The sequence below is a fragment of the Schistocerca americana genome, chromosome 4 (genome assembly GCF_021461395.2).
Source record: "Schistocerca americana isolate TAMUIC-IGC-003095 chromosome 4, iqSchAmer2.1, whole genome shotgun sequence".
Classification (NCBI taxonomy): domain Eukaryota; kingdom Metazoa; phylum Arthropoda; class Insecta; order Orthoptera; family Acrididae; genus Schistocerca; species Schistocerca americana.
This window is the reverse complement of record NC_060122.1, coordinates 138,290,114-138,307,234: the sequence shown is the minus strand read 5'-3', so window position 1 is coordinate 138,307,234 and position 17,121 is coordinate 138,290,114. Positions and strand designations below refer to the sequence as shown.

The 17,121-nt window shown below is 41.5% G+C and overlaps 1 protein-coding gene across 1 annotated transcript in view; it reads left to right on the top strand.

Moving 5' to 3' along the window:
- LOC124613052 (leucine-rich repeat-containing protein 49-like) overlaps positions 1-10,727 on the top strand; it is a 143,827-nt gene extending 133,100 nt beyond the window's left edge. The window contains exon 8 of the mRNA XM_047141628.1: positions 10,521-10,727. Within this exon, the coding sequence (XP_046997584.1) occupies positions 10,521-10,718 (198 nt within the window). The 3' untranslated portion in view covers positions 10,719-10,727. The remainder of the gene's footprint in view (positions 1-10,520) is intronic.
- The last annotated feature ends 6,394 nt before the right edge of the window (positions 10,728-17,121 follow it).

Sequence of the window (17,121 nt, the reverse complement as noted above, 5' to 3'; positions counted from 1 at the left end):
GCCAATCCCTCCAATCAAAACCACCTTAATTCCAACATTGAACCCTACCTTTTCCAGTTCATACCACCATTCAACCATCATCACCACCCTCCCCCTCCTACCTAAACACTCGCTTGTCACCTTCCCAGAATTCCTTACTTTCAACTTAGTGTCACCATCCTTCCACAGGTTCCTTCCTCAGAACACCAAACTTTCAGTATAAGAAAAACAGGCATACACAATCTCAAAACAAATCCTGACCTAATCATCCTACCTGCAGACATAGATTCTACCACTGTTGTTATGAATTGCAGCGACTACCTGGCAGAAGGCCTCTGCCAATTATCCGGCTCCTCCACCTATAAGTTCTGCCAGAGTGATCCCATCCCGGAAGTCCAGCATGTCAATCCCAGCTGAGGCCTGGTTCACATCCTGTGTGAACATGGTCCCTGTACCCAGCATTTACATTGTATGAACCTCAATCGGGAAGCTATGTACACTTGTGAGGAAATACAATTCACAGAAAATTATAGTTCTGTTATGCAGACAGTGCACATTAACACATCAACTGAAAGCATGACAGTGAACAAACTAGCAATCCCATTGTGTGACCCTTCAAAATGAATTGCAATAATTGAGACAGCATGCAAGTTTGCATAGGCCTATGCAGGGAATATCTGACAGAACAGACCATCAACAATATAACAACTTGACACAAACAGACGAGAACATACAAAGTGTGAAAGTAACACATGACATTGAGATTTTCAAGTGACAAATTACTGACAGAAGATTGACTGCAATACTTACATCACCCACTACATAATAATATCTAAGTTATTATATAGGGTTTTAAATCCACATTGTCACCTTTTAAATCCTCATTGTCAGCTTTTATGTCATCTCACTGTCTCTATAGAGCTCCACCATGGGAGGAAGGAGAGGATGTTGTTTGGTGGCTGGTATCCTCTTTCTGTAACAGAAACTGCATACTATTATAACTGGCTCCTTCATCAATATAAACAAAGAGCTACTTACTTAAGCTTTCACATTCTGTAGTACAAGCTCTCTGTTGTAGTCCACTTTAGCCAGGTGAATACACAACACAGGGAATGGGAGGCTGGTGATAACTGACACCACATTTACACATTCGTCCCCAGAAGGTGGGATTGGTTGAGGATGAAGCATGTCAATCCCAGCGGAGGCCCGGTTCACATCCTCAGTGAGCATGGTCCCTGTACCAAGTCTAACTATTCTGTTCACTATGTGCTGCCTGATTCTGAGCAAGAGGCTGTGACTGCAGCTCTGACTCAGTGATGGGCTTGAACTAACTTGAACTAACTGGCCCTCTGGTCTGCAGCACCTACGTAACTACTGGTGGGCAAGAGGGTATTGACAGCGCGTTTCCAGCAAATCTGTCATGGGCATCTGTCAATCTCCTTGTCACCTCTATGCCGCATGATGTTCTGGCATCAGCCTATGCCAGCACATTCCCCCGTGCCCACCGAAGTGCCACCACTGTTGTGTAGTGAGGCTACGAATGAAAATGGCGAAGGAGGCCGCACACTGGATGATGAGATGGGCCGGAAGCCGTGACTGTGGAGGACAGCTTACTCCCGACCATACTGTTGTGACTCGCCGATCTTTCAAAGTGCCACCGCACAGTTACGTGCGTCCTCTACATGCGGCGCTGTCTGCCAGCCATGCAGCAGCAGCGCCACCTCAGTGGCCAGCCAGCCAGTGGCCGCTAGACAGTCAGTTATGATTTGACTGTTCAAGTGACACATGTCTTACTCTGTTTACTTGATCTGTGACTTTCATGTATTGTGTCGTCCTTGAAATATATTTGTTCAACTTGGAGTTATAACAACTGGCGACGAGGATGGGATTCTTCTTTTTCATCGTTGACCCATGTGTTTCCATGGCTACTTTAGAGCAACTATTGCGAGGTCTCATAAAACAGCAAACACTTCTCACAAATGCGATTCGTGATTTCGTCACGGCATCAAATGCGGGGCGTATCTCATTGTTGTCTCTACCTCCTTTCCCTCCTTATGATGAGACGGCGGAAGACTGGTCTGATTACGAAAAACGTCTTCAAAAGCACTTCTTGGCATTTCATGTTGCGGATGACCAAACATGTAAGTCTCTGTTCCTTTCATGGATTTCACCTCAAATGTATCGGTTGTTGTCACAATTGGCTCCTTTGAAAGATCCTGCATCTTTGTCCTTTGCTGAAATGTGCTCGCTTCTGTCCGTTTATTTTCAAAAGCATATGCATGTGGTAGCCTCTCATGTTGCCTTTTATTGTTGTCAAAAACAACCGAATCAATCCTATCGCGCTTGGGCTGCTGAACTTCACGGCCTCAGTAGAAAGTGTCAGTTTGTTACTGATGTTCACAAAGAATCCTACACCAATTCCATGGTACGGGATGCTATTATCCGGTCGGCGCCCGTCAAAGAAGTTAGGCAGCGTGCCCTTCAGTTGGCAAATCCAACTCTAGATGAAGTCCTATCCATTGCTCAGTCTTTTGAAATTTCTCAAGCCGCTGGAGTGCAAATAGAGGCATGGGGTGACGTCAGGGAAATACAACCTCTGTGCGCTATTGACGAAGCGTGTGGCGTGTCCCTGCCCGTCGACGTGGCCACAGTACACTCCCAAGTGCAGCCTTGGCCTAACTGTAAACAAAACTCTAAGTAACTGCAGCAAAACCCACGGCAACTTCCTTCACGTCCACGGTGTTTTACAAAACTTTCACGAGAGGATTGTCCACGACGTTGGGCCGTATGTCACAGATCCAAAAAAAAAAAAAAAAAAAAAGGGTCATGTGTCATCCGTTTGCAAATCCGACCGCATACATAATGTTCATGAACATGGTGCTGATACTGATTCTGTGTGGTCTGTCAATTGTACTTCTTCCCTATCAGGGAAGTTATTCCTCACTGTCCAAATACTTGGTTGAGATGTTCACATGTAGGTGGATACTGGTTCTGCTGCCACTATCATCAATTCGCAGACATATCTTCAGTTGGGTTCTCCAATCCTGTCACCTGTCACTAGGCAATTACAGACTTACAATAAACAGAAGATTTCTCTCTTGGGACAATTTGATGTTGAGGTATCATACAAATCTGTCGTTTGCACTGTTCCCATATTTCTTGTCGACCATAGTAACGCAGAGAATCTTTTTGGTTTCGATGCCTTTCATGTTTTTGGGTTCTCCATGGATGACTCTGTCAATATTGTCTCTGATGCTATTCTTTATGCTCAATTGGATTCCTTGTCAACGACATTTTCGTCCCTTTTTTCTCCTGGGTTAGGCTGTACAAAACGACTTTGAAGCTCATATCACTCTCAAACCCACTGCTCAGCCTAAGTTTTTTTGGACTCAGCCCATTCCTGTGGCCCATCGTGATCAGGTCAAATGGGAGCTGGATTGTCTCACTGCTTCAGGGGTCTTGCTTCCTGTCACTTCCAGTGAGTGGTCCTCTCCTGTCGTTGTCGTTGCTAAGCCAAATGGTGATATTCATCTCTGTGGCAATTTCAAGGCCACTGTAAATGCTCAATGCCTTTTCAACACTTATCCTCTGCCTCGACCTGAAGAATTGTTCACTAAACTTGCTGGAGGCCAGTATTTTTCTAAACTTGACATGTCAGAAGCTTATCATCAACTTCCTCTCGACGCTGCTTACCAGCAGTTTCTGGTCCTTAACATACCTTTCGGCCTCTATCAATACCAATGATTGCCATTCGGGGTTGCCAGTGCCCCTGCTCTCTTTCAGCGATTCTTGGAACAATTATTGCTCACTGTCCCTGGGTGTATAAATTACCAGGACGGCATTGTTGTCACTGGCTCCACCACTGATGAACATCTTCAAAATCTCCGCACACTTTTTCATGTCTTACAGACTGCCGGTCTTAAGTGTAATCTTCAGAAATTAAAATTTTATCAGGCGTCTATCATGTACTTGGGGTTTCAACTCTCTCAGGATGGTTTCGTCCACTTCAGCAAACTGTCACTGTGATCGATGCCCTTCCTCGCCCTACATCTGTTAAGGAACTGCAGGCCTTCTTGGGGAAAATAGCATACTATCACAAGTTTTTACTGTCTGCTGCTTCGGTGGCTCAGCCGTTGCATCACCTGTTGCATAAAAATGTGCCTTTTCACTGGTCCGCGACATGCGATGCGGCTTTTCAGAAATGGAAGACTATGCAGAAACCTGGACAACCTGGACAACATCTTGTTCTTGCCACGGACACCTCTCAATATGGCGTCAGTGCAGTCCTTGCGCACTGTTTTTCTGACGGTTCTGAACAACCTCAAAACGCTCACGGATGCCCAACAAAAGTAGTCTCAAATTGAAAAAGAAGCTTTGGCCATTATTTATGCTCTTCATAAGTTCGGTGTTTTTCTCTATGGATCCAAATTTCATCTTGTTATGTATCACAAACCACTTGTTTCCTTGTTTCATCCATCAACGTCACTTCCCAACAAGGCTGCGCACGGCCTCCAGCGTTAGGCTCTTTACTTGTCTCGTTTCAATTATGAGATTCATTTCCGGCCGACGGCTCAACATGCGAATGCTGATGCACTGTCTCACCTTCCCATGGGTCCTGATCTGGCATTCGATATGGACAAATGTTTGTGTTTCCACCTGGATGCTGCCAAGCAGCAGGTTGTGGACGGGTTCCCCATCACCGGGGACGAGCTGGCAGCTGCTACGGGTTCTGACCCTACCCTCTCCCAGGTTTAACGCTGTATTCAGAAGGGTTGGCTAGATCATCCATCTGCTAAGACTTCTGATCCATTGTGGAACTACTATGCTTTCGCTACCACCTCATGGCTAGGGATGGTGTTATCCTCCTTTCCACTGACAATGCTTCACCGTGTGTTGTGGTACCTGCGTCTTTGCGGGCTTTGGTCTTGCGCCTCCTCCACCAAGGGCTCTCTGAGGCTCTGAGCACTATGGGACTTAACATCTATGGTCATCAGTCCCACCAAGGGCAATGGGGTGTCTCTCACAAAATCTCTGGCACGCCGTCATGTGTACTGGCCCAGCATCGACTCTGAAATCGCACACATGGTCGCTGCCAGTGGCCCTTGTGTGTCACAGGTCGCCACCCCAAAGTTATCTTTGTCACCATGGCCTTCACCTTAGGAGCCCTGGGAGCGTATTCACGTGGACTTCACGGGTCCTTTTTTAGGTACTTATTGGCTTCTCGTTATTGAAGCGTACTCTAACTTTCCTTTCATCGCCTACCACCGTGGCAACCACCAATGCTCTAGCTCGCATTTTCTCTTTGGAAGGCCTTCCCTCTACTCTTGTTACTGATAATGGTCTGCAATTTGCCTCTTCCGATTTTGCGGATTTTTGAGCCCGTCACGGCGTCATGCATGTCACGGCCCCTCCGTTCCATCCACAGTCAAACAGTGAGGCTGAATGACTGGTCTGCACATTTAAGGCTCAAATGAGGAAACTCCTGAATTATTCTGCTGCTAATGATGCGGTTCTCCAATTTCTGGCTTCTTACCATTTCACCCCCATGGGCGGCCACAGCCCGGCTGAGCTCTTACATGGCTGACAGCCCTGCATGCTACTTCATCTTCTGCGGCCTTCCACCTTACGGCTGCGGGTGCCTTCGCTTGGCCGGTTCACCACCGATGACCTTGTATGGGTATGGGGATATGGCAGGCAGCCAAAATGGGGTCCTGGCTGCATCTTACGACACCGTGGCCAACGCCTGTATGGAATCCAGACGGACATGGGTGTTGCGGTGCATCATTCGGACCAGCTTCGGCCTCGTGTGCTGGCAACGCCTTTTCTGGATGCCGCTACACCACCTTTGGCTCTATCTGACACTTGGGATCCTGGAATCTCTCGTTACTCACAACGCAGTCCTCTCATCATCATATCAGTGCCAGCACAAGAACTGACGCCAACAGGAGACGTGCCCATGCACGAACCAGATGACCCCCATCTGTTGGAGAAACTCTACTTGCCTCCTTCTCCTACAGACGTGGACACATCACCCATGTCTCCTGTTATAACAACCGGACTTGCCACAATGGGCAGATTGGTGCATGGCGCCCCAGCAGATTCGACCCCCACGTCTCCTGTCATCTCGACCCGTTATCATCGGGGCACTTCCATCCGTACGGGAAGCCTCCTCCTTGAGACTTTACGGCCAGTCAAACAACACCTATGGACGTTAGCAATCTACAGGGCACCTCCATCAAGAACTGTGCAAAAACTTCAAAGGGGGAAAAAGTGTTGTAACTCGCCAATCTTTCAAAGTGCCGCCGCGCAGTTACGTGTGTCCTCTACATGAGGTGCTGTCTGCCAGCCATGCAGCAGCAGCACCACCCAAGCAGCCAGCCAGCTAGCAGCCCCTTGACTTGGACTCAGTCATGATTTGACTGTTAAAGTGACACACGTCTTACTCTGTTTACTTGATCTGTGACTTTCATGTATTGCGTCATCGTTGAAATATATTTGTTCAACTTTAAGTTATAACACATACCCAGCCATCTGGCTTGTAAAGCAACAGAACATCCTCCGGAAAACTGATGACAGGGCACATGTCCTGGCCTGAGGACATGTGCTGGGGCGATGATGACGGTGACGGTGATCGTGACAGCAATAGTGATGGCGGGTCCAGGTCCATCGGGTAGGCCAGCAGGGATGGCGGGGGTGAGAGGGCATCTTCCATCTGCTGCTTCTGGGGTTCCCTGATGGTACCAGTGGGCAGCTGCGAAGGCTGTGCAGTCCTGTGAAGCTTGAATCTGGGGGAAGAAAAGCAGCAGAATGATGGGGCAAATGACATGCACACATTTAGTTCTGGTGGCAGTGCTGGAAACCATCGGGACCTGCAATTAAGTACATATAAGAGGTAAGCATTCCTGTATCATGCCTCTTTCTCAGTGCCCATGGTTGCCATAAACCCTGAAAGAACAAGATCGCACAGCGCAAAGTGATACTTGTTGACCATTGGCAGCGCTAGATGCTGTGGTGGGTGTATCAAGTGTAGCAGTGTCCAATGGCGGCAGCTGTGAAGAAGTTCCGCCAGTGATGGTCCGTGTCATTGGTGGGAGCAATAGGAGGTGAGAAAGAGTTGCAGTGCCTGTTCCTGTGTGTGGGTGATGTGAAGCATTGCCACCTGTTGATATAAAGTGCTTACAAAGTGTTCTGCTTCTCTGTTGGACTGCGGGTGAAACGGAGCACTTGTTAGATGACAGATGCTATTGGGTTCACAAAAGTGTTCAAAGGCACCTGAAGTGAACTGTGGTCCATTGTCTGACACAAGTACTTCTGGCAAACCTTCGATGCAAAACATGGAGGACAATGCTTGAATGGTGATACATGATGTGGTAGACCTCATAGGCACTGCAAATGGAAACTTGCTAAAAGAGTATACCACCATGAGCTAACGAGTGTTCCAGAATGGTCCTGCAAAGTCTATGTGCACTCATTGCCATGGCAGTTGACTCTTAGGCCAAGCTGAGACTGTCTGTGGCAGAGCAGATTGGTTCTCCAAGCATGTGTGACATTGTGATGTCATCTGTTCAGTGAGGGCGTCCATGCCGTGCCAAGTACAGTGTCAGGGCACTAACTTTTTAGTGCAAACAATTCCCCAGTGTTCTTGATGGTGAAATTGCAACACATTATTTTGCAACACTTTGGGAATAAGCACACAGGATTGTCTACAGTCATTTTGAACTAGAATCACACCTTGTTGAACTGAAAAGCTATGCTAACATGCAAAATATTGGTGCATAACTGAGCTCTGGATACTGTTCAATGAACGAGGCCAAGATGTGATATTATGCCAAGACTCTCTGCATAGCTGTTGCCTACCTACACCTGGGGCTGTTTCTTGTATTCTGGTGGCTTGACACCTCATTCCCATGACATCAAACAAGCCCTACACAAAATTACAAGATCTCCTATGAATCAATTAAGTTTCATATAATTTTAAGTTATGCTGATTGATAATTCAATACATCTAATTGAGATTTGAAGCCCCATCACAAATGCCCAGTTCTGTTCACATGCAAATCATATTTATAATGTTACGTTGATGCACAAGTTCCGAATGTTTTTATTCCGGTTGCTACAGATTTATTTATTGAGTGTCTTTTTTATTTGTAGTTCATTGTTGCTATTTGAATTTATATACTGTCATTGGAAATAATGAGTGGAGAGGTGTATGCTAGAAAATGGTGTACCAAGTGGAGAAATCGGAACATTTTTGACATATTCTTCTGTTTGTGTTCAGCAGAGAGGTGACAGCAGTGGAGGCAGCCAGAAACATTTGTGCAGTGTATGGGGATAATACCATTGGACAAAGCACAGCAAGAAATGGGTTTTCTCATTTTAAGAAAGATTGTTTTTTCATTAACGACTCTCCAAATTCAGGAAGATCCTCGGGGTTTGATAAAGATCATTTAAATGCCTTAATCCACAATGATCCATGTCATTGTATTCAAGAACTGACAAATGTAAGGAACTGTGATCATTACACCATTGTGCAACATTTGATTACAGTGGGGAATGTTCAAAAATAAGGTGTTTGCGTACTGCATGCTCTAAGCCAAAATCACAAAAATCAGTGGGTGGCCATCTGTACATCTCTGCTTGCTCATCACCAATTGGCTTGTGACTAACAATGACCATTCCTATCCTGTATCATTACTGGTAATGAGAAATGGTGTCTTTATGCTAACATAATGAAAAGAAAGAAATGGTTGAGCCCAAACAAAACAACAACTTTCTATACAAAGACCTGCACACATCCACAAAAGATAATATTACACATCTGGTAGAACAGTGATGTTGTGTGGTGTATTACAAATTGTTTCCCTGAGATGTAACTATCACTGCTAACATTAACTGTCAACAGCTGAGATGTCTTGTAGACACAGTCCAAGAAAAATGACTAGGAAGACTGCATGAAATGATGATACACCATGATAACACCAGCCTGCATTCTGTTAGACTGACAAAACAAACACGAATTGGTGTGGGAAGTCATTCCGCACTCACCTCATTCACTTGATCTGGTGCCCTCGGATTTTCACTTTCTCTGCTCTGTATTAAACAACCTTCAAGAAACTTCCCTGTTGGATGAAAATGTGCTCCAAATTTGGATCAACAAGTTTTTCACCTCAAACCACATGATTTCTACCATTGAGGAATTGAAAAGTTACTCAACATTTGCCACATTGTTGTAAATAGTGAAGGGGGAATATATTATTGATGACTAAAGTCTTTTCATGTGTAACTGTTGTGTTTATTAAACTTATGGAAAAATACTATGAACTTATGCACCAACCCAGTGTATTGAGTGAACAAGGATGAAATGGGCATGAAGGGGTAAAAACATACAAACACAAAAACCACTAGAAAAATGCCATAATAAAAATCAAAAAGAACGTTCTTGTGATGTGTATAAAATGATTCTGTTTGATCAGGGGTTTACATAACTGAATTGATTTTGTCTAGGTAAAGTACTGCAAGTGTTATCAATGTTTGAATTAATTATTAATTGTGATTAAAACAACATCTTTTATGTCAAACTAGTTATCTGAATCAAAGTATTTTGACCTTGTGCTTCAACTGAAATACCTCAGTTGCTTAAAAAATGGGTCAAAATTAATATGAATGTTTCTCTTGTATCATGCTAGGAGGGATTATATCATGGAAGCCATCTTCCACAAAACCTACCAATGTAGGTACGAATGAATAAATCATCAAACAAACAATACATTTTAATAAAGCTGAGGATAAGATCTAAAATAGAACCCAGAAAAGATTGAACCACATGAATAAATTTGATAAAGAAAGTAAAAGTAAAAAAAATCAATGTGAAAAGGAATGGATAATTTCAAGCAATTTTAAGCAAAGGCTGAAAATATTGTTATGTTACATGACTACCAACTTTTATTATATGAAATTTTAGGCTATACTTTACAAAGGAGTTTTCATCTGAAGCAGTTGGTTGGATCTAGGTTGAGAGTGTACAACTGATCTTTTACATACAAACAAATGTGGATAATTTCAATCTATTTACATCACAATAGGATAGATGACTAGTGTGAACAGCTGATTCAAACTAGTCCACAGGTTGCAAATCATAGCAACAATAAATGCTGCAGAAAGTGTCAGTAGTGTTCATTTTCATCCACTTTACATGTCTCCTTCTTTAACCCTCAAGTAGCACACAATCTGGAAAACTGGAGAGCATATTTACCCACAAGCATTCAAAATATTAAATGGCAGATGACAAAAAGTAGATCTTGTTTTTGCAAAGTTTTGTTGTAATAAGGACGAAACTGCTATATATTTATGTAACACACAATTTGAATGACACTTGAAAGTACACATACCTCTTCATACAAATGACACCATCTGTCCCTTACATAAATTTCCATTATTCAGATTTATACAGTTTAACTGCATGTAATGCCTAAATTATCATTTTTATGTATATGAGTTACCTACACAAGAACTTTCATCTTTGTTTCTTCATTTACATACAGGAGGATGTGCTATGGAGGCACAGAGGACGAGTGCATTTGGCATATCTTTTGGAGGTGGCTTGTGCTGCTGTAGAGAAACTGCATATGTTGGAGGCACAGTGGCCCAGTATATTGGCTGAGCTTGTCAGAGATACACTTGTTGATTACTCTCATCTTGATTCCTACATGAAACAGTGTATGCAGAAACTTAAAGTGTAGACTGAAGGATCTATATAGGTAATTGTATACATTTAAAAACAAAGATGATGTGGCTTACCAAACGAAAGCGCTGGCAGGTTGATAGACACACAAATAAACACAAACATACATACAAAATGCAAGCTTTCGCAACCAATGGTTGCTTCATCAGGAAAGAGGGAAGGAGAGGGAAAGATGAAAGGATGTGGGTTTTAAGGGAGAGGGTAAGGAGTCATTCCAATCCCGGGAGCGGAAAGACTTACCTTAGGACAGGTATACACTCGCACACACACACACATATCCATCCGCACATACACAGATACAAGCAGACATTTGTAAAGGCAAAGAGTTTGGGCAGAGATGTCAGTCGAGGTGGAAGTACAGAGGCAAAGATGTTGTTGAAAGACAGGTGAGGTATGAGTGGCGGCAACTTGAAATTAGCGGAGGTTGAGGCCTGGTGGATAACGAGAAGAGAGGATATACTGAAGGGCAAGTTCCCATCTCTCGAGTTCTGACAGGTTGGTGTTAGTGGGAAGTATCCAGATAACCCGGATGGTGTAACACTATGTCAAGATGTGCTGGCTGTGCACCAAGGCATGTTTAGCCACAGGGTGATCCTCATTACCAACAAACACTGTCTGCCTGTGTCCATTCATGCGAATGGACAGTTTGTTGCTGGTCATTCCCACATACAAAGCTTCACAGTGTAGGCAGGTCAGTTGGTAAATCACATGGGTGCTTTCACACGTGGCTCTGCCTTTGATCGTGTACACCTTCCAGGTTACAGGACTGGAGTAGGTGGTGGTGGGAGGGTGCATGTGACAGGTTTTACACTGGGGGCGGTTACAAGGGTAGGAGCCAGAGGGTGGGGAAGGTGGTTTGGGGATTTCATAGGGATGAACTAAGAGGTTACGAAGGTTAGATGGACGATGGAAAGACACTCTTGGTGGAGTGGGGAGGATTTCATGAAGGATGGATCTCATTTCCGAGCAGGATTTGACTTCTATCAACCTGCCAGCGCTTTTGTTTGGTAAGTCACATCATCTTTGTTTTTAGATATATTTTTCCCACGTGGAATGTTTCCCTCTATTATATTCATATCATTAATTGTATACATTGTTGGATTCCCTTACTTTTGCCTGTGTAAATGAGAATGAAACTGCATTTTTGCAGTTATTTTCATGATTCATTATTTTCATCCTATACTGATAAGATTTCATCAACTTCAGTGCCAGTTTACTTTTTGCAGTAACGATATGCTTTATTGATAATGTTACTTTATCCACTTAAATTGTTTAATGATTGACCATTATTATAAATGTCATATGACATGTAAATTTCACTGCAACTTGGTTCTTTCCCTTTCCTTTTATAGAATATGAACTGAATCCTATAAATTTATAATCATGAAATTCTGAAATGATTTAACTGGAATTCAGTGTGTTTTTTATGTTATAATGTTTTACTGATTATGTGAATTGAAACTGATGTTCCATAATGTTTGAATGAATAACCACATGATTAGAGAGAATATGAAGTTTAAAACTATCAAATAAAAGCAAACATCAAGTATATAAAAGTGGGGAAAACTTTACTCACTTTAAAGGGAAAGTATGGTGAGACACACAAGAATGTTAAGAGGTAAACATTATATTTCATGTTTCTAAAAACAAACAATGTTCTTTCCAGATCCCAGATGGAAAGAAAAAATCTATGAAATTGGAAAAGGAATGAGTAAAAATCTAGACATTTGCAGTTAGAGTAATGAGGTATAAAAAATTATGGGGCTAATTAATAGGCATCTCCACATGATTAAAATGTGATATTTTATTGGTTTTCATCACTTATGGTGTCAACAAAGCAACTGTGACATCATATTTCTCTACATAATTATTACAGATGTAGAGATCAGAATGTTTTGCAAACTTGCTTTCATACATCACTCAACTCTGTTGTATAACTATTATGATAAATAACTGTAATGAATGGAAGAGCTTAAACCATTAACTTACCATACAGTAGTAACTTATCACAACCCACAAGCTGGTTTGAATATTACAGTGCTTCAGTACCCATAGTCCTATTAGAAGTGTATATCCTTGCATCATACCAACTTTTGAATTGACTAGCAAGTTATGTGAGAACCTAAAATTTAATATTGATTCTGAATCATGTTCCAAGTTAGCATATTTCAGATTAAAAAATCTGTTTTGAAAACAAAAATATCATCTTGTTGTAGTGTCACAAAGTGATACTAAGAAGCACTGAGATAAAAATATAACAAAATGTTCTTTCAATCTGTATTTCTGAATGTATCACAATCTTCACTCTACCTATATATCTCAAGTAGGAAATGTGATAAATAAATATCCCTGTAAGTGAAGAACTTTTCTTTGTTTCACATTTTTGGATGTGTCACTATCTTTACTTCACCTACATAACTCAAGTCAGAAACATAAGTGTCCACTACATCAAAAACTTTTTTATTTCTCACTTTTGGATGCATTACAACTTCAGCTATAGCACTCAAGTCTAGAAGGCAATAGATGTCTTCCCACAGAAGCATGGGGTATTCCAGTTTTACCTAAACATTATATTATTACCTAAGTTTTATATCTTGAATATAATTAAATGAAGATTTTGTGACAAGTGCATCCTTCCCAAGCACTATTTCTGAATATATGGAAACATATGGTTTGAAAGCAATTACATTGACTGTGGTCAAAGTTGATGGAATGTATTGTAAACAAGACTACTGCTTTTATCAGGCTTAGCAACAAAACTTACTCATTATTGAGGTTGACAGCATGTGTGAAGAGAGACTTTGCTTCATACTTGAGAGACTATCTTTCAGGCCAAATTTATCTTGTTGTATGGCACCAGAAAAAGGAGAAAAAACAACAAATGTTACACTCGGAGTACTGTGGTAATCACCATCTCCCATTGGGGTGAGGGTGGCGGTGAGGATGAAAATGGGGTGGCACAGGAGATGGACAGAGAGGAGGTGGGAAAGGAAGACTGTTTGAGGAGGCAGGTGAACAATGAAAAGGTGTGAGGTGAAAGAAGAAAGTGTAAGGAGGTAGGTGTGGAAGTGGGAGGGGGTGGTAGGAAACAGATGGAGAGGGACAGATTCTGGGGTGGGAGGTGTAAGAGGAACAGAGTGTGAGGAGGTAGTTAGAAGAGAGAGAGAGAGAGAGAGAGAGAGAGAGAGAGAGAGAGAGAGAGAGAGAGAGAGAGTTTGTGTGCCAGCCCTCTCCATTTATCCTTTTTGACAATTTAAGTAACACTACGTTTATTTGTCCACGTCAACAACTTCATGATTCATAGAAAGATGGAAGTGAGCAGTTGCCTCACGAGTTGTAAATTTGGAGCAACTTTTAAGCTCACATACTTTTAATTCTGGATGGCCATTGTTGATGTAATATTCTGCGTACAAAAGGATTCCAGCTTTACAGCTTTGTAGTTTTTACATGTCAGTTCACTACTGGCTTTTAATTGTGCCCTTGAACCATTCCTTCTTCCTTCAGTCTTATTCATATTCAATATTTACTTGTGAGTATTTATATTAAATATGTCACAATAAAAATGGTACACACAGATTTGTGCATCTATTTTCTTCTGTATTCTGGTAAATGAATTTTAAGTAAAATGCAATACATGTAACAAATCATGTAAAATGTATTTGTTATAACCTGCTTAAAAAATTTTGCATCATCTGCATATATGTGAATAACTTTGTTTTGAAATAAAAAACATAATACTAATGAAAATGAAGGCAGTCTGTTCCAAAGTGCATATCTGTGAAATCAAAATCAGCTGCTAGGTAACATTCAGTATTGTCTTCTCCACTCTGTGCATTTTAACAAGCTTGGACCCTCCTTAGCATGCTTTCCACAAGGTGGTTTAGGTGTTATTTCTCAAGTGCATTCCACTTTTTGACAATGGTCCTCCAGAGGTTATCCAGCAAGTAAGCAGGATTACTGTGATGACATATGACAAATTTCAACTGGTTCCAAATATTCCCAGTTAGGTCCTATACAGTAGACACCATAGGACATTGCATAAGCAGTATCCTATGGTATCTACTGATTTGTACCTAATTGGTGATGCCTCTGGGAGGAATACGTTTGAGAGATGAGCATGAACACATCACTGAAAAGTTGACTGTAGGATGGGAGGATTCTGCCCTAATACTTTAGTCTCCAAATGACTTCAGTAGTGATGAGAGGCATGTAACATCCATACATGATACTGGCCCAAAATATGATAGAGCCATCTCGTGCTGAACTCATGGGATTGCATGCCTGAAATGTGTATTAGTACCTAGCCACCTACACACACACACTTTTACAACAGTTATCAGGAATGAGACAAGTCCTACACTTGTCAGTGGAGAGAACATAACAACATGGATCCAGATTCCATTCTAGATATTCCCTTGCCCACCGTCTTTGTACTCCACACTGGTGAGAACAAGTACTGTTGTTTCTAATGGACATCCAGATGTCATATTGATCATGTGTAGATGGTTATGTGCTGTGTAGGTAACAAAGACATCCCAGCTGACTCAAAAAAGAAGCACACAGTTCTGTTGCACTCTCTTCGGGGTACTTATGAGCAATAATTTGTAGATAGTAATTATCAGCTGTTATTATTGAACATGAGTATAACAACAAGGAGGCAGATCTCATATGTTTTGTGTCTCATATTTTTGACTGAATGTTTAAATGTCCTCGTTGTGGTGTACACCAATCCAGCGGACAACTGGCCATCCTGACAATCATTCATGCAATAAGTTACAATGGTGTGCACAATATAAGCTTGAAATAACCCTTTGAGTCATGACGACAGACTAAACCGTGTACCCAAACTGCATTGTCCTGTTCACAGTTGTAAATATAGTGTGCTCAGCTGATCTGCACTGATAATAAAAGTTTTCTTTTACTTCCATTACATAGGTAGCTGTGATCAAAAGAATATTGAGGGAAAAAGTTTCTGATACATAAAACACAAACTATGGAAGATATGAAGATAATGCAAAACTTTTTGAGCAGTTTATTTCTTACAATCTTAAGTCTTTTGACGAACCAAAGAAAAATAATTCAGCTTTTACAAATGACCAGTTTCTTGTCTTTCAGCTTTCACTGAGTATTTTGTAGTGAATATATTTCATGAATGTGAAGTTCCTACATATTTTACAAATAGCTTTGAGTCACATAAAGTTTGTAATTTTAAGAAATTTATACTCTTTTACTCAAGCAACTGTAGTGAATAAATTTTATAGAGTTTTAAATGTGAGAATAAAAGCATAATATGTCATTTTTGTAAATGTTTTCTAGAGCTATCCATTTCTTGAAATATGAAATTTGTTCACCTTCGTAAATATCTGTCAGGAGAAGTATGTTTCATCACATTGTTACATATATATATATATATATTTGTATATGAATAAATATTTTGGTGTTGAGTTTGCTTAGTTTACTCTATTTTCCTCTTGTATTAATCCTTATTTAGATGTCTTATTTTAAAACTGTCTGACTAAACAGTATTTTAGTTACCTCCCTTCAGTTTATTTAGATATAGTTATGTAGTGATACCACTGTCCGCAGTTCGTGGTCTTGCGGTAGCGTTCTCGTTTCCTGCGCATGGGGTCCCGGGTTCAATTCCCAGTGCGGTCAGGGATTTTCCCTGCCTCGAGATGACTAGGTGTTGTTGTGTTGTCTTCATCATCATCATTCATCCCTATTACGGTCAGAGGAAGGCAATGGCAAACCACCTCCACTACGACCTTGCCTAGTCAGCAGTGCTGGTCTCCCGCATCGTTCCCTACGCTCCTCGGAGTATGGGACCTCATTTTTTTAGTGATACCATACTCAGTTTCAAATTGGTTTCACTAGATAGTATTGAAACTTAAATTATAATACATATCTTCACATAATTCTTCCCAAATGATCTGACACGTTGATGCTGCGAGGTCAATGAATGATCACCATGTCAATATGTCAAGCATACCCTTAAAAAATGCAGGGTGAAGTGTGTAGTGAGTCAGTACATAAAAAGTATTTGGGTATTATACAGAAATAAATACAGGCATCTGCAATATGAGATCAAAAGTGCATAAGGGCAAAACAGGTATGCCTGAACAAAAAATGCAAAGCAATAGAAGCATGGATGACTACAGGGAACACATATGCCACCTGTAGGAAAATTAAAGAGGTGTTTGGAACAAAAGAGACTCACCTGCATGAATATTAAGCACTCCTGTGGCAAGCCTGCACTAAGGGAATGCTGGAAGGTGGAAGGAATACGTAGACAGTCTGTATAAAGAAAACAAACTTGAAGACAATATTGTGAAAAGAAAAGAAATAGATGAAGATGGAATGGGAGGTATGATACTGTGAGAGGAATTTGACAGAGCACTGAA